We start from the raw sequence: 23,952 nt of genomic DNA, 5'->3' as shown, positions 1-23,952 counted from the left end.
CTTCAATTCCAGGCCTGAGAACAGCAAAATAAATTTGTAAATAGTTTAAAAAAAAAATGAAGACCAATGGCAAATTGACACAGGAGTGCTGTCTTTGCCATGCCATTTTAAGGCAAAAGAAATCCATTTAGAGGAACTACATGTTTGTCATCTCCCCTGTCTCCTGAAATCATGCTTATATTTCCCTTCCTCTGAGTATGTTATGTGAGCAGGAATAAAAAAATATGCTAGATAATAAACAAGTGAGCCATGTGAAATAGAATGTGCCTCATCCCAACAGGCAATGACATATAACTTTATTTCTTACTAGGTTTTTACATGTATAGTTAGTTGCAAGGAGAGGAAAATTTATTTAAGCAATATATATCGTTTCACTACAAAATGAGTGGCAGTTTTTTTTAGTTTCATAATATACACTGTAATTCCAATATAAGGATACAGTGTTCCTGAGTTCGTTGTATATAATAATACTGTATCCATATGGCCCAAAAAAGATCACATTTTGTATGTACCTGTGTCACATTTGTTATTGCAGAGTTTTACTCCTTTCACTTTTGTTTTCTAGGGTGGCAATCACGGACTATTTGGAAACAGCGGTGCACAATCGCGAGGCATGCACAACTCTGTGCCATCGCTCAATTCCTCTCCCAACCTTCGGGCACAAGTGCCTCCCCAGTTCCTCTCTCCCCAGGTAATTTTTAGCTGTGATTTATTTTTAGATGCTTGAAGGCTCTAGCTGCTTACATTTCCACTACACTAAAAAGTGCACACTATACCATCACATGTTTAATTATGCTTTTTATGGCAGTCCTCTGTACAGGCTAAGGATTTGTCCCTACTATTGAAATATTGTAGCCAAAAAAACTGCAATAGCCCAGGTTACTTTAGTGCAGGGTGTGCAGTCACCATCTTCTTCCATTTTCAAAGGTTTCCTCTGCATTCCTGAGTGGGAACATTGTACCCATGTTGGGCACTTGCTCTTTAATGCACACACGTGTGCCCCAACAAGACTCATGACAACATCATAGCAGTTACATAAATAGTATAGTTTCCCCAAACCTGAGTGATGGGTTTAGTTAGCCCCCCAGTTGGGGAAAATTTTTGATGTGATAGGTGCCCATAATAACATGCTTTTGAGTGTTAAGATAATAACATTTGTCAGGTTTAGTATAGTAGGTCTAGGCATATTATTTCTATACTTAAGTTGATTTGAAGCATAACCAAACCATCTGTTTAAAAGCAAACATATCACTTGTTGCCATGGGTTACTAGACCCATTACACATTATAGGGTAAAACTTGAAGCATATAAAAAGTGATACCTTTATTGGCTGCCTAAGATGATAATCACAGCAATCGTTCAGAACTTTTCCATTACTTTTTCAAAACCGATTAGACTGAAGCTATGTTACAAAATTCAGTGTGTGTTTGTGAAAATATATATATATATATATATATATATATATATATATATATATATATATATATATATATATATATATATATTTATATATATATTTATATATTTATATATTTTATATATTTTATATGCTTCAAGTTTTACCCTATAATGTGTAATGGGTCTAGTAACCCTTGGCAACAAGTGATATGTTTACTTTTAAACAGATGATCGTTGTTTATATAGATTACAGCCAGGTTTTAAGCTTAGTGAATAGACAAATAATATCAGTTTTGGGGGTAAATTCCTTTTCAAACAATTAAACGATTAAATCATTGAGTTCAGTGAATGGGAATTTATTATTCCAGAGACTGTTTCAAGCACTTAAAAAGAATCAATACTGAGGACCACCCCACATTTTTCAACCTTATAAACATTGCATTGTTTCCTAAGGTTAGAAACAAGTCCATATTTTGTGTTCCTGACATCAATACTTTCTTTCCTGAAGGTCTCGGCCTCCATGCTGAAGCAGTTCCCTAATAGTAACATGAATCCAGGACTGTTTAATATGGGGCCACAGCTTTCCCCTCAGCAGATTGCAATGCTGAGCCAACTTCCTCAAATTCAGCAGTTCCAGCTGGTAAGTATATTGTATGCAGGGGGCATATTCTGGCAGTATCATCTTAAATCAGTCTTCTGTGAGCTGTCTTTGCATTATTGTGTCTGTCTCACTTTTTAAAGTTCAGGGCTTGCCTCTGAATATGCCCGTCTGCTATCTGTGCATTGTATAACTGTGTTTGCTTGTTGTCTTTGTGAGAGAACTTTCAACTTTTTTTCCAATTTTGATTCTGTACATTACCACAATGAATTTTAAATTAAACAACTGAGATGCAGATAAATTACTTTCAGCTTTAATTGAATGGGTTGAACAAAAAAATTGCATAAAAATGTGAGGAACCTAAAGCCTTTTTTAACGCAATCACTTCATTTCAAGGGCTTAAAAGCAAATGGACAAATTAAAAAACTGAAATAAAATGTTCATTTCTAATACTTGGTTGAAAACTATTTGCTGGCAATGACAGCCTGAAGTCTTGAACTCATGGACATCACCAGATTCTGGGTTTCCTCCTTTTTAATGCTCTGCCAGGTCTTTACTTGCTGTTTGTTTGTGGGCCTTTCTGTCCGAAGTTTAGTCTTCAACAAGTGAAATGCAGCTCCATTGGGTTCAGATCAGGTGACTGACTTGGCCATTTAAGAATATTCCACTTCTTTGCTTTAATAAACTCCTGGGTTGCTTTGGCTGTATGTTTTGGGTCATTATCCATCTGTTTTATGAAAAGCCTCCCAATCAATATGACTGCATTTAGCTGGATTTGAGCAGACAGTGTCTCTGAACACCTCAGAATTCATTCGGCTGCTTCTGTCCTGTGTCACATCATGGATAAACACTAGTGTCCCAGTGCCACTGGCAGCCATGCATGCCCATGTCATCACACTGCCTCCGCCAAGGCAAGAGATGTAAAAGGGCAGTTTTTACTAAAATATATATTCCAGTTTGGTAAGATTCTTTCATATGCCACTTAATTTGATATAAACTATCTGTTGCTTAAGTTTTAATTTTGGGGTAAAGTTTTCCTTTAAGGTGTAATGTTGATTACAACATACTGTACATTGAATGGTTGTAAGCACAGATCTACACTCCCGCAGAGCTCCTGTTCCTCCAGGCTTGATTGATCAGTCCTGTGAATAAGTTACATGAATTCAAACCATAATTCATTTTTTGACTTGCTTCTGGCATATATAGATAGACAGATATTTATTTTAAAGAAACCCTTTACTTTCTTTGTCAGCTATGCCTGTATTTAGGCTTTTAAGGGTGTCAAACTAATTTAAAATATAAATCAATTTTATGTCTCAAAAATTCTTCTACAGAGCTTCTAAAACTCCAGTGTCCACAAAAGAACAATAGAGCCAAAGCTGTAGATTGCAGGACATGAAAAACAAAAGTATTATAGTTGACACCCAATACCAGGCTGATAGCAACCCCTGTAATATGCTTAGCGCAGGTGGCATTGCTGTTGCACTTAAAGGGTGTGTTCAACTTAACTTTTGGTATGATGTAGAGTGATTGGTGTTCATTTTTTATTATTGGTGGTTTTTGAGTTATTTAGTTTTTTTATTCCGTTGCTCCCCAGTTTGCAATTTTAACTATTTGATTGCTAGCGCCCAAATTGCATTGCACACATTGGTATACATATCCAACATAATTCATATTTTTTAGACTTTATTAAGGCTGTGCCATTGTAATCTTCTGTTTAATGCTTGTAGGCATGTCAACTCCTCCTGCAGCAGCAGCAACAACAACAACAGCAGCAGCAACAACAACAACAACAGCAGCAGCAACAGCAGCAGCAGCAGCTCCTTCAGAACCAGAGGAAAATCTCTCAAGCGGTCAGACAGCAGCAGGAACAGCAGGTATGAGGCAGCACTACATTCACACCTGTCATTCCTAATACTTGATAGCATTTGGTTTGTCTTGTTAGCCTATAATTCTGGTTTTATTTTAATCTTAATATATTTTATTATTAGTTTACCATGTGCAAAAATTGAGTTAATTCCCAACGCATCTTGTGGAAGACTATTACATGTATTGATCAACTTTGCTGTTAAGAAGTCCTTCTTTTCCCTTTCAGCTTGCACCTTGCACCTTGCAATATAACTCCCTTAGTTGTTTTCATATTCCATGACCAGTCCTCGCCTGAACTGGGTAGTGAATATTTCTTGCCTGTCCTTTCCCTCCGTTTTTTCTTGTAGCTGTGATTTTTTTTTTTTGTCACTCTGCTTTTAAGGTAGATTGAAATGTACACTCTAGCTTTTTAAAGGTTTTTAGAGACCTAGGTCTTAAAATATAGTATTCTATCCCTGAACTTTGCTTGGCATGATTAGCAGTACTGATAACTTACCCGTTATGTGTTCTGTTTCTCAGCAGATTGCTCGTATGGTGAGTGCCCTCCAACAGCAACAGCAACAAAGGCAGCCAGGAATGAAGCACTCTCCCTCTCATCCTGCTGGACCCAAAGCTCATTTAGATGCTATTGGCCTCTCAGAGATGCAAGCCAAAGGGCACATGCCATATGGATCTGGTAAGTCCTTGCTCATGTGACTAGTCTGATGCATTCAGAGATATACATGATTGATTACAGAAAAGCTAATCATATTTTGATCTTCGCTGTATAAAATTAATCTGCAGTTGCATAAGTCATACAGTAATGAAATCACCACTTGCAAATCTCCTTGCATATCTGTACATTGGCCTAGGCTGGTTCTTTTATATAAAGGTGCAACTCTGTGCAGCACTTCCACCAGCTTGGTGCTCACCAAAAAAACACATGGCTGCCAACAAAGTTTGAGGAATCTACCTACAGCAGAAGAAGTAAATGATATGCAGATGAAGGCACAGGCTACAGCAGCCCCCGCTTGGGTTCAAATGCTGAATAATTTTTTAGTTTATTTGTACTTTACTGTTATAATATACGGTCTATTGTGGAGAAAACCCTACTTTTGGCATATATTTTAAGTGCACAATTTACTATATGCACACAACAATATGTGCTAAATTGCTTGTTTCGCCAAAGCATTTTTCAGAGAATTTCAAATGAGTACTGTAATCTAGTGGTCAGACATGGATTGTGCTTTTGTATTTGTAACTATGGTGTGGGTAGTATAGAAGCCTTCACACTTGTGTAAATAAAAAATATGCAGAAAAGGAATGTTTTGTGCACATTAGAGTTGTGCCCTCATATTTAAATCTAAAGTATGTAAGAAACACCAGATTTATTATCAATAATTACAGTGTCATTGTTTAAAGTACAGTGAGCATAGCATATGTCAATAATATACTACAGGCATGTTATCCAGAATGTTTTGGACCTGGGGTTTTCCGGATAATGGATCTTTCCGTAATTTGGATCTTCATACCTTAAGTCAGGGGTCCCCAACCTTTTTAACCGTGACCCACATTCAAAAATAAAAAGAGTTGGGGAGCAACACAGGCATGCAAAAACTTCCTGGAGTGCCAAATAAGGACTGTAGTTAGCCCCCATGTGGACTGGCAGCCGACAGGAGACTCTGTTGGGCAGTACACCTGGTTTTTATGCAACCAAAACTTGCCTCCAAGCCTGGAATTCAAAAATAAGCACCTGCTTTGAGGTCACTGGGAGCAATATCCAAGGGGTTGGAGAGCAACATTATATATTAATTATATATTAATTATATCTTAGTCTGGATCAAGTACAAGGTACTGTTTTATTATTACAGAGAAAAGGGAAATCATTTTTAAATATTTGGATTATTTGATTATAGTGGAGTCTAAGGGAGGCAGCCTTTCCGTAATTCAGAACTTTCTGGATAATGGGTTTCCGGATAACTGACCCTGGCAAGCCAGCCTTTACATACAAATACTGTTGGGATACAGTAGAAATGTTTTTAGTCTGGTAAATAGAATGTGTTATTTCTGGGTTTCAGGTTTTGGCTCAAGTGGAATGGAATATGGAACAGTAGGTAAGGAGGCTGGAGCAGAGTCTCGATTTAAACAGTGGACATCCATGATGGAGGGGCTACCGTCCACTGTTTCTCAAGATGCCAGCTTACATAAGAATGGTGAGTGGCCAAACAGCCGTGCACTTGCTCCTTATCAATTATAGTAAACAAACTCCTTGAAAAAAGATAATATTAAAGTGGATGGGCGCCAACATCCACTATTTCTCAGTGGCTGAGCTGGGTTAACAAACAACCTTCCTCTTGCTTATAAAGGCAGGGTCTGTCTTTCTAAATTTGGCAAAATATGAGACTGCTATCTGAAATTTAATCCAGAAGTGGATTTTTAACTGTTAGCAGATTAGCATTTTATTTTGTTATATTTTTAACTCTCGTTGGCCTGTGTCACACAATGCACAATAATATGTAATGCTTGATATTGCACAGCGATTTAACATTAAATGCAATAAATGAAACCTTTAAAACATAGACACACCTCCAGATTACATTGCTTTTTCTGTATGATTCTTTAGATTGTTCTATGTTTCACGTGTGAGTTTTCTGCCTTATCAGGCTCTATTGCACCCCCAGTAAAAAATCGTGGAGGTTCCCCCTACCACCAATTTGACATGATGTCTACGGATGCTTTGGGAGGGCATGGGGGGCCAACAGAGAGCTGGTTACCTGCCAAATCACCCCCTTCAAGCAAAATTGGAAACAAGTCAATAAATGCCAGCTGGCCCCCGGGTGAGTCATTGTAATAAAGGGGTGAACCTTTATCAATATTAATAATTTTATTAATTAATTGTAATAAATATATTAATACAAATATACAGGATCAATGATTAAAACTTTTGATATACTGCTTGTGAGCAATAACTTACACGCACACAAGTAAAGGTAGAAATCAAAAACATTTACTTAGCTTCATATGATGGTAATTACAAGAATAGCCAGTTCAGCATCAATTCAGCACAATCGGGGAGCTCTGCAACCTTTGGTGCATGACCCTTAGGCTCGTGATGATCCAAAATCCTGGCACTCTTTCAATAGTCCGAGGTGAAGCTCCTCATCCAAAAATGAAGGTGTCCTTTATACTCAACATCTAAAGAGACCTTTAAGCCCGAATGCTGACCTAGGCAATATTGTTAGCTTAAAGGAACTGTAACACAATTTTTTTACAGTCACAATATACTTTCTAAAAGCTATTATTTGGAATAATATCATAGAAAATTTTCAAAAGTGTAAGTGTTTCTTTAGAAAATTAATATTACCTTTGCTCCCGCTCCTACTTTTCCCCCTACCTTTCCCCGTGCAAGCTCGCGATGCGTCCTGGCATTCAAACTTGGCTCGAAAGAATAAACGCTCCGTCCTCCGTCCCTCTCCGTGCACCATCTCATAAAAACCAGTAAATCCCTCATAATTCTGTCCAATGCAATTCTAAAAGATCAGCAAGAACTTTGTATCTCTGTAACCAAGACTCTGTTTGTTATTCAATCTGAGTCTTGTCTGCCGCTGTCTGTTTATTCATTATTAAGGATATTTGCTGGTTAACCATACCTGTGTTTACTATGGACTGTTTTCCCAGCATAACATGTAGAGCAAGCACACCTTACTTGTCTTTACTATAACTCTCTAAAGCGTGCTAAATTTACTTCACCAACTAAACAGAATGAAATCAGAAATATATATTGTAAATTATAAAATCAAATGAGAACATATCCACCGTGGTACAGTCATGAACTCTCATGTACATTTATTATGTTTCTCTATCTATATTATCACTACCACACATTTCATACAAAAAGAGCTCTACCAGTTTAATGAGCTTACAGTTTAATGGAGCATTTTCCTGATATAGTTTGTATTTAGCCTTGCTGCCTTTGAGTACAAATGTAGAGCAAATACAGATACAAATTAAGCTTCTGTTTTGAGGATCATTTTTGAGTCCATACATTCAGCAGGTTTATGTATAGTTGGGCTGCATTTTGTGCAAAACAGTGAAGGGTTCCACTCTAGGCACAGGGCCATGGTGCCAAGCAAAAGAACAAAGAAATATTAAGTGCTATATAGACTGACGTTTATGTAAAAATTTTCAGCTCAGTGGTGATTTGAACCAAAGTTTCCTGTCTTGGATTTAGTTTTGACAATGTGTCTCTTTTTCCTTATTATAGAGTTTCAGCCAGGAGTACCGTGGAAAGGGATCCAAAATATTGATCCAGAATCTGATCCTTATGTTACCCCTGGAAGTGTGCTGGGGGGTCCAGCCCCATCTCCCATTGTAGATACTGACCACCAGCTACTGCAGGACACCCCCACAGGTAAAATTATGTATTTGTTATTTCACTTACTGCATTATTTGTGTAAATCGGTGAGCTTTAAAGTACTGAATCACATTCTGATGCTGTCTTTTAGGGTCCAATTCTTCCCTCAACACCTCGCTGCCTTCACCTGGTGCCTGGCCCTTCAGTGCCTCTGAGAATATCCATAGCACTTCAGGTAAAGGCTGTATGAACAAATAACAGATAAGCAATCTTCATTAGGAGCAACCTGTTGCCCATCAGTTGTTTAACAATTCCTATGTCTACGTCTGCCGGTGGAATTCTGTGAGTTGTAGTTGCATAACATGTGGAGGGTCACAGGATGGACTTCCTGTGGTCTACATACTAGTTTATAACCCCGTTTAGTTTTTTAGTATTACTAAAACATGAGTCCATACAAGTTGCAGAAAAGTTTCCCTCCCTTGCACAGTAGTGAGTGCACTTGGTTCTTACAAGAAGGATTTATTTTTAATATGCAGTGTTTGCTTGTATTGGAAATTAGAAGCTAATTGGAAGCTACAATTTCCACAACCATTGTTCTCAGCTTTGTCTGTTTTTTAGTCATTACTTTATCCATAATACTAATTCTCCATTGGTGAATGTTTTAATGTGATGTAATTTCAGTACAATGTACCAGATTCTCATAGCCTTACTATGATGATGCTTATAAATTATCATACATTTACATATCTATAATATGTATATATGTTTTACTTTTTGCCCTCTCCCAGCACTCTCTGCAAAGTTTGGGGACTACAAATCGACCTGGTCACCAGACCCCATAGGACATAACCCATCACATCACTCGAACAAGATGTGGAAAAACCAGATGTCCAGGAACAGCCCTGGACTGCCTCGCCCGCCTCCAGGGCTCACAAACAACCCCAAAGCCACCAACTCTCCCTGGAACAGCACAGCACCTCGCTCTGTTAGGGGATGGGGCGGACAGGACTCCAGAATGGCTTCCGGTAATACAGTCCTAAAAAGTTCTTATAAATATACATTAAAATCTGTTAAAAAAAAAAAAGAGAGAAGCAGCACCTCGCTCTGTTAGGGGATGGGGCGGACAGGACTCCAGAATGGCTTCAGCTAATACAGTCCTAAAAAGTTCTTATAAATATACATTAAAATCTATTTTAAAAAAAAAATATAGAAGCAGCACCTCGCTCTGTTAGGGGATGGGGCGGACAGGACTCCAGAATGGCTTTCGGTAATACAGTCCTAAAAAGTTCTTATAAATATACATTAAAATCTTTTAAAAAAAAAAAAAAAAGAGAAGCAGCACCTCGCTCTGTTAGGGAATGGTGCAGACAGGACTCTAGAATGGCTTCCAGTAATACAGTCCTAAAAAGTTCTTATAAATATACATTAAAATCTTTTAAAAAAAAAGAGAAGCTGCACCTCGCTCTGTTAGGGAATGGTGCAGACAGGACTCTAGAATGGCTTCCAGTAATACAGTCCTAAAAAGTTCTTATAAATATACATTAAAATCTTTTAAAAAAAGAGAAGCAGCACCTCGCTCTGTTAGGGAATGGTGCAGACAGGACTCTAGAATGGCTTCCAGTAATACAGTCCTAAAAAGTTCTTATAAATATACATTAAAATCTATTTAAAAAAAAAAAAAGAGAAGCAGCACCTCGCTCTGTTAGGGGATGGGGCGGACAGGACTCCAGAATGGCTTCCGGTAATACAGTCCTAAAAAGTTCTTATAAAAATACATTAAAATCTTTAAAAAAAAAAGAGAAGCAGCACCTCGCTGCTGTTAGGGGATGGGGCGGACAGGACTCCAGAATGGTTTCCGGTAATACAGTCCTAAAAAGTTCTTCTAAATATATATTAAAATCTGTTTAAAAAAAAAAAGAAGCAGAAAAAAAAGCAACGTATAAGTCTACTATATGGTCATTCAATAAAAAATAAAAGCTAGTGTGTAAGGTGATAAGAATAATGGAGATGATGATGATGGTGTATGATACAAACTAATGATAAAAATGGCCTGTGATCTCTTCAACAGATTTCAAGCCTTTAAATATAGAGAGGTTTTCTTTATTCCAATACAAAAGAAAGTTGTCATATGAAAAGCATACTCATTCTGTGCATTATTTGAAAGGTACTCTGACAGCATTTTGTAAGAAAGGTATGCTAGCATAAGACAACAGCTGACCAGTAAAGGCTACCTGCTGATTGCGTGCTAAGGGTTTCTAGATGATGAGCAAACTTTAGGACATTAATTGCATTCCCCAAATTTTTGATTTTTAAGTTTCAGTAAAAAAAAAACATAGAAGCATATTTAGCAGTGGGGAGCACATAGGATAACGTGTCCAATGGGCCTACACCGCCTCCTTTCATCCTTTTAGGGGTTTATTCTTGTATAGGTGGGCAATGAGAAGAGATAAATGGCAGCTTTGACAAAGCTAAACACATGTCACAGGCACGTTTATAGAAGACGTGTATAAAACATTATTGATTTTAATTCCCCTCTTAATTCCTATTAATACAAAGGAATCTAAAAAAATCTCTTTGCCCTTTAAGGTCAATGGCACACAGTGCTGTTTGTTGCGACTACAAAACACCCGAAAATACCTTGCAATTGACAATACAGAGAATGGTCTCTGCTAAAACACTCAAATCACATAAAAACTCACAAATATATTTGCACGGACATTTGAGGATTTAGCTGATTTAATGTTTTATTTATTATTTATGGCCAGGGTGTTTTCTGGTGTGTTGTAGCGGCAACAAATAGAACCGTGTGTCTTTGCCCATGCCATCTCCATCAAAAAAATGTTTGTTTTATTTCGGGAGGGGGGGGGGAAGAGGGTTGAGATATTACAGTTGACTAAACAAACAACAACCACTGAAAAATATTGGAAAGTTGCTTAAAGTTATATTTTCTTTCATTCCTCTTTTAAGGGCAGACGTTTAGGTACTGTTTAATGTAAAGAAATATAAACGAGTCTTTGGTGGTTGGGAAAGAATAAGCAGAATAGGATATGTATAAAAACTGAATAGATGGTCAAAGAACTGGCCTTGTATATGTATTAAGTCGTCTTCTCCAGAACCTCTCTCTCTATTTGCAGCATCAGCTTGGAGTGATGGTGGATCTGTGCGCCCCAGCTACTGGCTTATCCTTCTCAATCTCACACCTCAGGTAACTACAGATGTTCCCTTTCTGTTCCTCTGGAAATCTGGAGAAAAAAAGATAATAGGTTACCCTGAATTTAATTACTGGACCCTGTAGATTTGTCTTGATTTTGTTAGAATAAAGTAAGAACAGTTACCCCAGGAACATATTTTTTGAATCACTCCACTCTGTTTTCTACATCCTTCTTTTTGCTCTTCCCTTTTCCCTTGTGATCTCTTTGTTTTACTAGATCGATGGTTCAACCCTGCGAACGATCTGCATGCAGCATGGCCCCCTGCTGACATTCCATCTCAACCTTACCCAGGGCACAGCTCTAATCCGATACAGCACCAAACAGGAGGCAGCCAAGGCCCAGAGTGCCCTCCATATGTAAGTCACTGTACCAGTGTTAAAGGGGAACTAAAGTCTAAAATAGAATAATGCTAGAAATGCTGTATTTTGTATACTAAACATAAACATGAACTTACTGCACCAGAAGCCTAATTAAACAAATGATTTATGGTTTTATAGTTGGCAGCAGGGGACTGCCATCTTGTAACTTTGTTAAACATCTGTGCAAGACTATGCACATGCTCTGTGTGGTCTGAGCTTCAGTTGGTTAATCTTGGGGATCATCATAAATTATCAAAACCGCACAAGTCAAATAATATCTGCCATAGAAGCTGATACAGCAAAACTGATTAATAATTAAAATGTGCAGACTGAACTGGGTCTGTAGATACAAATCTCTACACAGTTGCCGGCTGCTTTATAGGGAAACAAACAAAACTGCTCGAGGTCAGTTTGAAAATATGATCGCTTCCCTGCAGAGCAGTTAGGGACCATCTGAAGTTTGCTATCTGCAGCAGTCACCGCAAGTAAAACGAAGGGGGCATTTCACTGCATGCAGTCAGGTTTCTTATAAAAACAGTAAACATTAATTAAAGTATATTGGAGATAAATTTCTTTTTCATTAAAGAAAGTAAAAATGGGATTTTATTTTTTTTCATCCCCTTTAATATATACCAGTGTCTAAATCCATGTCTTTTTATTGTATTATTTTCTCTGCGTTCCTGCACCTTTCAACTTAAATTTTCTTTTCTGTATATTATATTATGAGTAGCATATGCTGAAAATTAAGAGGGATTCCCAATTAAAACAGACTGGTCCCTGACTTTGACTGTAAAATTTTTTTATACCTATTTCTCATCAAGGGATTAAAGGAACAGTAACATCAAAAAAATTGTGTTTTCAAGTATTAAAACTATAATGCCGTGTTGCCCTGCACTGGTAAAACTGGTGTGTTTGCTTCAGAAACACTACTATTGTTTATATAAATAAGCTGCTGTGTAGCATTGGGGGCAGCCATTCAAAGGAGAAAAGGCTCCGCTTACAAAGCAGATATCAGATAAGCTCTGTAGAACATAATGGTGTTATCTGTTATCCACTATTTAACCTGCGCCATTGCTACACAACAGCTTGGTTACTGTTCCTTTAAACTGATCTCGCCAATATAAATCTGTTTTTGTCATTTGCCAGAATTTGACTTCATAGTCTTGTCTATGCAGCTGTACCAAGCAGCTATTGATGGTTGCTTTTTCTCTTCCACAACCTAGGTGTGTTCTGGGTAATACAACTATCCTAGCGGAGTTTGCAACGGATGAGGAGGTGAGCCGGTATCTTGCACAAGCTCAGCCACCAGCTCCCTCTGCTCCAGGTGCAGGCTGGCAGCCTTTGGAAGTAGGACCGAACCACCCAGCTGAACCAGTAGGACCAGCCCTGAACCTTTTTGGAGGATCCACAGGGCTAGGGCAATGGAGCAGTGGTGGTGGTGGTGGTGGTAGTGACCTGTCAGGGGTTTCCCTCTGGGGTACTCCTAGCAGCTACACATCCAGTCTGTGGGGTGTGTCGAGCACAGAGGACGCCCACAGGATGGGCAGCCCTGCCCCGCTACTACCCGGTGACCTTCTGGGAGGAGGGACCGACTCGATATGAACTTTGAACTTTCAACTCTGACCTCGTGACCTTTCAGAGCAGCAGCACTAACTTGACCTTTTTGTGTTTTTTTTTTTTTTTCAAACTTGCAATAAAAACTTTTTTTTTTTTACAAAAAAATTGGGGGGGGAAAAAAAAAAAGAAACCGGATACAGATAGAGATATCAGGTGGGTGCAAACTAAGACTCCTGATCGCCAACGTTACAAAAACTTGCGGTCACTTTTAAAAGTGGTTGGTTTAACTTTTTTGTGTTTGCGAATGCCTTCCTCCCCCCATTGGATATCTGAAGAAAGTGGGAGGAGGAATTAAGAAAAAAAAAGTTGATAACAGATTGGGGGGGGAGTGGGAAATGTAGAAAATGGAAAAAAAAGACAAAAAAAAAACATATCTGTCTTGAAATACTTGAATACTGAAAGCCAATGTTGAAAGACAATGTGAATTCATAAAATCTACCCTATAATACCTTGTGTGCCGGAAGGGTCTATATAATATGTCAAAAGGACCTTTCTGACATCCATGGAGTTAAATCCTATAGTGCCGGGGAGGGTGGGCAGAGTCGAGTGTTTATCTAGAATTATTACGTGGCATTTTGTGAAAGCTGGACGAAAAGGAAGGCAACAATGCAGAAAAAAGGTCATTCAAACAATAAACCTTTTCATGCCAGAGGGGTGCATTATATTGCAAAAGAAAACAGATATTTCCAGGGCCTGACTTCAGTTAGGGGGGCAAAAAAAGGCAGTGCAGAAAAGCTCATATATGAGAACTGCCATCCTCTTGACTTCCACCTGTTATTAACTGCTTGGAGGTTTCTTGGGAGTCGTGGTTAAACAGTGGCAAGGCAAGACAGATATATGTTAAGATGTTAATTTTTGAGTTGTTGCAAGAGGCACCAAATGGAACTGGGGGCCTAGCAAACATGCCTGCCCTGTGCTAAACCCGCCCTGGATATTTACATTGACTGGAAAGGGAATGGATTCTTCTGCCTTTTACTAATAAAGGTTATTGGAAGTAGATTCCTTTCCGCCATACTATTACCAAACATTTCATAGTAAGGCAGAAGAAAAGCTGGAAATGACCTTTATGGGCGTGACACAGGGATGTACAAATAGGTTTAGCCCATACTACACTTTATTCTAGCTGTCTGAATTAATAATCTGTGTGTTTTTAACCATCCACAGACAATGCTGCAGAAAACCCAGGGTAAAGGATGTGGTCTTGGCAGCCTTATATGAAAGCAAGATCCACTTCCTCAGCCCTACTTGCAGCATTCAACTGTTCCTTCACGATTTCTGTCCGTCACAAGATACAGATGACCTTGTGCACTATATCAGTTGGAAGAAGATTCTCAGTTAAACCTTTTTATTATCAGCAAGACTAACGTCCTTGCATTAAGCTCATCTGTCTATAAAAGAAATTGGTTGCTTTTTTTATATATATATATATATATATATATATATATATATATATATATATATATATATATATATATATATATATATATATATATGAGAAAAAAAAGCCCCAGCTTTCACTCCATCTCTCTTGTGGCACTTTAAAGATGAGAACCTCATGTTTGCAAAAGACTAAGTATTACCTGTAAAAGATGAACATGTTGACAGCAGTTGGCTTATTTGTAAATGCTTCCCCCAACTCTGGGGGGAAGGGGTGTTTTACAGCATTTGATAAGAAATTCCTATTTCAGTGTTTTCATTGCCGTGACATTCTATCAGCAGAAGGCTTTCCTTGATTCCTCATTACCGCAGCTCTTAATACTAATGAAGGGACAACTCTCTTGCTGTGTAGCCACTGACTACAAGATTTTCAATTTGTGATCTATATTTTACAAAGTTAAAGGCACATTTATGGATCTCATCATTTCCATGACCTGCTTATTAACCAAAAGCAAACTACTCTGCAGTTGTACAAAGTCTGATAATGGGGACAAAGGAGTCTTAAGAAGCCCTATATTTTTTATATGTAAACGTTTTTTGCACCAAGACCGTCGGATTTAATCGTAGACACTTTACCATTGGCTGCTTACGCCCCAGAGTTGGTGGATATATTAGCACTTCTGAGCGGAGGGAATTGTTTTTGTGAGGTTAGTGGGTAAAGTTGTTAAAATTACTGATGCCACTTTAAAAAGAATTAAAAAAAAAGTAATGAATAAGCTGAACCATTTCATTGGTATGGGCCCAAGATTAATAGTACAGCCGCATCAACTCTGCATCTTAAGAATGATTGGGGCAGTTCAGCAGAGAGATTATTCATAGGACAACTGAAGAATGGGAGCACACACTTCAAGGGTTGTGCAGTTTTATTACATAAATGTGTAGGTATTAATGTTACAAAAATACACAAACTATGTGCATGTCAACTGATGGCATGTGCACACATTTGTATTTGTTAGCGTAGCAAGGGCTGATGAACTCCCAACTCATTTGTTTGCAGCTAAGTAAAGCTGAATATCTCTTGCAAGAAGTGCTGACCGCCTTTAATTAGTGTTCCAGCTGCCCAGGTGCAAATGAATTTGATGCAGAGGTACTTGTTGCAATTAATTTGGACTCTGTTCCCCCACTGATAGTGCTGCCTTTCCCATGTTGCTGTCTGTAATGCACAACTCATTTATAACAAGTAAAGATTGATGGGGTGCAATCCCTAATCTTATTTCCTGATGTTTTCACTAGGTAATACCTGGAGCAGATACCTATGAACAGTAGGGGTTTTAGTGCTACCTCCAGCAAGTAGGCAATTCTGCTTATTAAAGTTTTTCATCTTTTCCCTGAACTGAGTTACTGATGCATAAATGCCTTTCCCTCTCTTCGGTGCCTACGGAATGTTAGATAAAGCCAGCTAATTGCCCTTTGATATTGGGTTTACTATGTTAATCATTCAGATGGCTTTTTATGTAGGATCAACGCTCCAGGTTTATCATTTATGGTGAAACAAAGGGCGGTTTTTTAAATGGCATCAAAGAAGTGAAAAAAAGGTGCTGTGTGGCTGATAGCAAATCCATGTGTCAAACTGGAAAATTCAGTCTGTTTACCAAAGCCAATGCTTATTGGGTAAATAACATGGATTTTTAAACTTCTGGCTACTTGTAAATGAATGGAATGCTTATGGTGATCACATTGTTACCCCCTCACCACTCATTCGCATTGTTGACTCATAAATACCATATGTCACTGCTTTTTAACATGGCATTTACCACCATCACCATTGAAGGAGAAATAGACTGAGGCTTGCGATCTACTCAACTAAACAGTCTTCTTCCATGGGACAAATGTTTCTGTTGGCACCTTATAGCCAAATATATAGAAGGTACTTGATAATAACATGGCAGGAAACTGCTTAGTTAGTATAGGCCTAAAACTATGCATTATTGTGGGCTGCTTAGAAATCTGCAATGGTCACTATTGAGAAGCTGCTCGGCATACAGTGGCCATTTTAATAACTAAACTGTGAGACAGTGTCTGTTTGTGTTTGTGTGTATGAATGACATGGTTAATGTTGTGTTTTGAAAGTTGTCCCAATTTCTGCATTCTTATCTTGTTACCTGCATTGCGTTTTTGTTTTTTTATTTGTAAAATATATATATATTAAACTGCCTTTATCATGGGTGAACTGAAATGACCTCTTCCATTTTCCTGAACATGTCTGGTTTATGATCTTCAATATGTAGCTACTTGTTGATGTCCCTTCCCAAATCCATAACTGATTTTTGAAGGACTGTGGACTGGATAAGGGGTTTTTCATATGCAGCTGTCTTAAAGACATTCTGACACTATAATGATATATTTGATGGCGAGTAGAATAGAGAGTTGCTTGAGGGATGCAGAGTAAGAAGTGGCCATTAATGCACCCTGACCCATGGGATTCTAAAAGCCATCATGTCCTTAAAGATTAATGCAGCTGTTCCATAAAGTTGGTGGAGTCTTGTGCATACTAACAGGTTGACACTGACTGCTTTTTAGTCCATGTTTGTAGCCAAAATCATAAATATCCAACTAACATGATCTGAGTTGCATCCAATATCCATGAAAATGTACAAAACCCCATTGAGTAAGGGCCACTTTGGGCTGTTGGAGCTTGTCCTCTTCCAGTGGGGCCTGCACAGAGCCCTGGTGTGATCTGAATTAGGGATGCACCAAATCCACTATTTTGGATTTTGCTGAATCCTTTGTGAAAGATTCTGCCGCAAACCGAACTGAATCTCAACCCTAATTTGCATATGCAAATAAATGAGGGGAGGGAAAAACATGTTTACTTCCTTGTTTTGTGACCTAAAGTCACATGATTTTAAGGATTCGGTTCTGGCAGGCACAAGGATTCAGCCGAATCCTGCTGAAAAAGGCCGAATACCAAACTGAATTCGGTGCATCCCTAATCTGAATATTGGTCTTGTAGCCCATGATCTACCACATTTGACTAAATCATCACCAAATGAGGCAATCTTTCTATTAACAGCCATCTTTATTATGCAAAGGAAAACCTAGGAGTATCACTCCAGCATATCAGCCCCCCCAAGCAAATGTAATTACATAAGTAACGTAGTGTTGATTTATGGTAATATATGAATATGTGGCTTTGGCAGCCAAACATAAGAGCTCCTGCATGGAAAAACTGCCCAATAAAATAGCTAAAATTAGTTCATATGCCTAGAGCTACTTACTGTAACAATTCAGCTCCAAACTATAATTGACCTTGACTCCAGTCAATGTATTTCTACCAGCCCTAAGTAAAACATTGAATTTGTTTGCAACAATTCTTATTGCGGTCATGTAAAATGGCTTTTATTTAGTTAAAGCATTACCACTTGTATGGTAAAATCTATTGTAGGGCAGGAATGGGCAGCCTATGACCAGATGATGAATTCAGTTTCCAACATCCAAATTGTAGTTTGAAAACCTCAGGAGAGCCCATAGGTTGCCCATTCCTGATTTACAATTTCACTCTTACCATAGTAATAATCCAACTAATTGTTATTTTCTCTAAAGTGTCTTGTTTCCTGGCTTTTTTTAATAATGGCGAACAGAACATCACATTATGGTAATAGGCAATTGGCTCTGTGGGATGCTGAGACTTGGTCAGCCACAGTCTACACATACGTTTCCTAGAGAAAACCTTTCATTCCAAGCATAATAGGACTTCTAAGTAGTATTGCAGTCTAATGTTAACACTATAGCAAGTATTTCTTGTGTTGCTGAGTGCAGGGTCTAAGCTTTCAGGTGTCCGGTTTGTGTCGTGCCCAAGAAACCTGATTTTTGGATTTTATCGCTGCCATAATTTGTGAAGAGACTGTGTCACTTTAAAAAAAGTATGGGGGAACAACAGTACACTGGTACGGAGTAGGTTAATGAGTGAGACTAATGCAGTTCATACAAGTAAATGGAATCATTTCAGTAATTCTTTAAACAGATTCTATTTGAGAGCAGTTTAATTGACAAGAGCAGTTCACATGGACCAATTCTTTTTATTGCATCATATTCTGTTGCCCCAACTGTGGAACCTACCCACCTGTAATTATATCAGATGTACATGTACTACTGCTTTTTTAGGGTAGAACTACATGGGTGATTTAGGTCCGACGCCTCACGACGAAACGGCGCCAAGGCCGATGCGACGAAGATAAAGTCAGTTGTAGGAATGTTGGATGTAGTCGCAGCGTGTATCTGACAGGACAGCCGTGTAGGATGCAGACTGTGACTACGTCGGGCATTTCTATTTCTTACCTTATTTCTGGCGCATCCAACTTGATGCCAGCGTTTCTTACTCTCTGCACCCTTAACAAATTGCATTCTTCCATTATCTTTTTTTTTTTTATTATATTTTTTTTAATGGAATTTTCCCATTAACTAGGCCTCAACCTGTGCCATTTGACATGTATGCATAAGTATCACAGTCTAATAAAGTACACAATACCCAAACTTAACAGAAATCTCTTCACTTTTTGGGGAGCAGTCATAAAGAGACTGTGTGGATTTAGTTGGAGGATATTATATCAGCCTGAATTATACTGTTGTTTTCTGCAGTCTGTCTCCTATGCAGTCAGTTGCATAAAAAACCCTGGAGTGGTATAGAGCGCAATTCATGTAAGGGGACACTTTTTCTCTGTATGAGCGGGTCTCCCACTACATGGCATAGAAGTGTATGCTCATTAAAGGGTTAAATGTAGTAATATTAAATGCATTTGCTGTAGCAGCATTCTGCAGTAATATACTAGTCATCTTTTATAACATGGATTTATTGGCATATTCAAGGTGCATTAAAAAAAACAGATCTGAGTTGTCTGCAATGCACTTCATAGAACTATGCACCCAAAAATTGTAAGATTAAAAAAAAATAAAACGTTTTTTTTTTCCTGCTTGTTGCGATAAGCTGCAACTCCCAGACAAAAAAGCGTCAAAGCATGAAGGTCAGGGTCTCCTTACGATAGGCAGAAAGTTAACATTCCTTTCACATGTGCAGACTTCAGACCCCTCCAACAGCTAGAAAGTATCTGACAGTTGCTACACGCTATGTCCTTTGTACTTGCATCTGATTTCCCTCTCAAGGGGCCCCTTCAGCCCTGTCTTAACACTGCACTTAGAGCAGGGAAGTTACAAGTAACCCTGCATCATTGCCATAATCATACGGCAGCTTTCTGGCAGTTGTAGAATGATGGGAGTTGTCATTCATGACAACTGTAAGTAAGGTAGGCATTACTACCAACAACCTACCCGTTTAGCAAAGGAAAGATCACCATTGCATGCTGAAAAACCAACATATCCCTTGTCTCTTGCATCAATGTATTTCAATGAGGAATTCCAATTTCATTCATAAGCCCTTTCTGTCTGTTGCATCTCCCTGTACCCTGAGCAACAAAGCAGCTTAAAGTTGTTGTTGTTGTAGCACTTAAATCTTGCATACTGTAATAAATCAGTATTATCCATGCTTAGGTGTTGTTTGAGCTATTCAGCAGTGGTGCATATTACAGTGTGACCATCAGTAGAGAGTTGAAGCTTTCCTTTTCTCTGCACTTCAATGGGGCATTTGCTAAGGGTTGTTGTTAGTCTCAATTTGTATAGACAGGCTTGAGGGTGCTTTGTATGCTGGGGGTTGTCCACAAGCTAGATGACTACTCCTGATTTATTTCTGGCATATGGATTTTCTAAACATTTCTGTCATTTGGTAGGGTAGTTCATATCTGCCTCTGGCCATCTGCAAAGGTTTGTGAAGTGAATGGGAATGAATGGAAATGGATAACATGCTTTTTTTTTCTACAAATTTCTGTGTGTCAGGGACAATACATAAATATATATAAACACAGGTGACACATCATATATCTAGGAACCTGTGTCAGGTTTACAATATAGTTTGTTAGCAGACCTTTTTGTGTTTCAGGTGGGACATCCTACCAAAATCTGTCTGGTATACTTTTTTTGTTTTGTTGTATGTCGTATAAAAATTTCAGTAAAAGATGACAGTATTTCTGTTTTGTTTGTTTTGTCATCAGCACTCCAATCCCTCTGGTGTATTGGCAAGCCTTAACTTTTGTTTTGTTTTTTGGAAAGGTAACAAATATACAACATGAAAAGTCAACATTAAAAGTCTTGACTTCTTTCAAAAAGACAAAAGGTATCTGTATTGTGTTTTGCCTATGAAAAAAAATTTCCATGCAGTAAATTATTCACTTAACACCTAAAACCAACTTCATGTGTTGATTTTGTTTGGTCTCCGGAGGGAATATGAGGGAGAGGGTCTCCTCTAACAATGGAGGTACAGTAAAGGGTCAGGGTTAGCCTGATGGTTCTAGTAGAATCATTGTATGAGCCACACTGTGCGAGAATTAAATGGTGCTTTCATGTGATAGGCTTCTTCATTGACCCAATCAGCATGATCAATATTTAAATGTCCCTATTGTAGTGGTCAATACAGGTATGGGACCTGTTATCCAGAATGCTCGGGCCTGGGGTTTTCCTGATAACGAATCTTTCTGTAATTTGGATCTTCATACCTTAAGTCTACCAGAAAACCATGTAAACTTTAATTAAACCCAATATGCTGGTTCCTGCTTCCAATAAGGATTCATTTTATCTTAGTTTGGATCATGTATAATGTACTGTTTTATTATTACAGAGAAAAAAATGAAAATTTTAAAAATTGATTATTTCGATGAAATGGAGCCTATGGGAGACTTTTCATGGATAACGATTCCATACCTGTATTTACCCATGACAAAGTTGCTATAAACAAAGATCCAATGGGAGTATAGCAGCCAGAACCAAAGGGCAGCATTGAAAACCAAAAAGGAAAATATCCTGAAGTTCAAAACGTATTTCTAAAAGTTATTCAAAAGCATAGTGTTCAAAAATACATACAGACCCCATGGTCTGCTTTGAATAAACAAAGTTTTGCAGAATATATTCTTTTCGCTTCTCAATATCTTCCTGGGTACAGACACCCTGATGAAAATGAGGATTTGTAGTAAAAGACATCGGAGATACTAATGTGCTAGGGGAGACCTACATCTGGTCAGAGTAGTAACTTGTATAACCTGCACTAAATTTCCCTGGGTTCCGCTGCACAACGCACGTTTTGATTTACATTTGTCCATGGAGCAAACATCAAGTATTCAATTTTTACAGCATTTAAAATAACGCCTGGTCCCACAGGTATATGCTAAAAAACTTTAGAGCGTAACATCCAAAAACTCACCTCTCCTCAAAGCAAAATGAAACCATCCTGTGGGTGCGTAGCTTTAAGAAGCAAGGAAACATCAAACTATCTCTCCACTAACCCATTAATTGTAGATGTTAAACTCGGTTTACCTGCATTGGATGAAATGACTTGGTCAGATCATAAATGTGCCTAGAAGGAAAAGAAACCCCTAGTCATAATTAGGCCTAGCTTATCTTTTTATTTTTTTTTGGGGGGGGGGGGGGCAGTTGAAGTTTGGTTATAAACAACAAAGGTGGCTAAGCTGCATTTCAGACACTTCCCAGATGAATTTACAGTAAGTACCAACCTTTGCCATTCAATAGAGAGAGAGAGAATCATGGGAGAATTACTTTCATGGGGCCACATTAATCAGTGGGGATTAGTGCAGATTACATAAACTGATATTATGGGGCTCATACTCCTGTACCCCTACTTCCCTCTGATGCAAGAAAGCAATGAAGGATTGTGTAGACCTTAACACAACTGTCAGCGTTTCCTTTGTATGGTGGTTGTCTCTTTGTGCTTGTAGCTGTGTCCTTGCATGAATTACTCGTTTACAGTACAGTTATTCATATTTATACCAGTCTAATTCAGTCTATGGTGCTTTCCCAGTTCTTTATTCGCCCTGTTGCTGTCAGGTAGATCGGCAATCAAAAAATAAATCCATCGTCAGCCAGAGCCACTGTTTACATTTTCCATTTTTAAAGGGGATGAAATGCCCAGTGCTGCTGCTTTACTTCTCATGTTGCTCTAGGAAACCTGCCTATGCCACAACAGCAAAAAGGGAAAGTCAAAACCCTTCTCATTACTGCATAAGAGCCTCCTCACTTGTGTACTAAATGCATTGTTTTATTGTCTTCTACCTTAGGCTATAGAGACATGTCCAGCCGACCTTTCTAGATCTCATGGTTTTCTGCCTTTTTATATAACGAAGACATATGCAGCATGCTTTCATGTTCTACAACTACTAAGGCTAATGTAAACACCCAGCATCCTCATAAGCAGATATTTCATTATATTTTTAAGTATGGAATCCTTCCATAACAAAGATCATGGTGCTTTTTATTTGGCCCCACCTGAATTGTATGTGCTTTTCAAACTAGATCTGGATATGTTTTCTCAAGAAATGCCCATTAAAATATATATTTTTTGTGTAAGATACAAGGTCTGGAATATTTGGTCAGTTATAAAAGTAAAGTACAAAAGTGGCTGTATAAGGTCATGGTGACCCTTTAAAGAGGGCCTACTTTGAGCAGTGGAGCGATGTATTAAAGTGATTTTCACGTATCTTTTCAAGTGAAGGCAGAATGAGCCTATTTAGTATTGCTTGGAACATAACTTGTATTTTGTTCAGTGCAGATTAAATAATATCATTTACTTTAAAGGTAGACCGAACATCATGATCCTTTAACCCTTGTGCTGTTATGTGGATTTTACTCTGTGGCCAAATATGTCTGGACTCCGTGCTGGTCCAACATCTCATTCTCCAAACAAATGAATGTGACGTTTGTCCTTGCTTTTCTGTTATAATGACCCCTACTTTTCTGGGAAGGGTTTTCTCTGAATGCTGAACATTGTTGACCTGATTCCATCCAGCCACAAGACACTAGTGAGTCTGGGCATTTCAATTCAGCCCACATGTATTATACATTCATTATTTGGATAATCTCATTAAGTGTAGTTAAAGTCTATAAGGGCAGGGGCACACGGGCAGATTCGGGGAGATTTAGTCGCCTGGCGACTAATCGCCTCTTCTTCAGGGCGACAATCTCCCCGAACTGCCTTCCGCCTGCTATAATGATAAAACGGCAGTGCAATGGCACTCGAGGCTCTTCGATTTCCGAAGTTGCCTCACAATGAAACTCCAGGCGACTTTGGAAACC

The 23,952-nt window shown here is 38.4% G+C and overlaps 1 protein-coding gene across 10 annotated transcripts in view; it reads left to right on the top strand.

Annotated features, from left to right (window-relative positions):
* Positions 1-16,987, top strand: part of tnrc6b.S (trinucleotide repeat containing 6B S homeolog) — a 92,468-nt gene extending 75,481 nt beyond the window's left edge. For 6 of the 10 annotated variants that reach the window (XM_018261197.2, XM_018261201.2, XM_018261198.2 and 3 more), the window contains 12 exons: positions 566-691; positions 1,907-2,038; positions 3,727-3,873; positions 4,385-4,541; positions 5,923-6,057; positions 6,508-6,681; positions 8,109-8,255; positions 8,350-8,433; positions 8,987-9,223; positions 11,333-11,403; positions 11,627-11,766; positions 12,993-16,987. In XM_018261197.2, coding sequence (XP_018116686.1) covers positions 566-691; positions 1,907-2,038; positions 3,727-3,873; positions 4,385-4,541; positions 5,923-6,057; positions 6,508-6,681; positions 8,109-8,255; positions 8,350-8,433; positions 8,987-9,223; positions 11,333-11,403; positions 11,627-11,766; positions 12,993-13,371 — 1,929 coding nt within the window. In that variant the 3' untranslated portion in view covers positions 13,372-16,987. The remainder of the gene's footprint in view (positions 1-565; positions 692-1,906; positions 2,039-3,726; positions 3,874-4,384; positions 4,542-5,922; positions 6,058-6,507; positions 6,682-8,108; positions 8,256-8,349; positions 8,434-8,986; positions 9,224-11,332; positions 11,404-11,626; positions 11,767-12,992) is intronic. The other 4 variants (XM_041561627.1, XM_041561623.1, XM_041561624.1 and 1 more) reach the window with 3 other exon arrangements.
* Positions 16,988-23,952: the final 6,965 nt, after the last annotated feature.

The sequence above is a fragment of the Xenopus laevis genome, chromosome 4S, assembly GCF_017654675.1.
Source record: "Xenopus laevis strain J_2021 chromosome 4S, Xenopus_laevis_v10.1, whole genome shotgun sequence".
Lineage (NCBI taxonomy): Eukaryota > Metazoa > Chordata > Amphibia > Anura > Pipidae > Xenopus > Xenopus laevis.
This window is presented reverse-complemented; position numbering and strand designations above follow the sequence as displayed.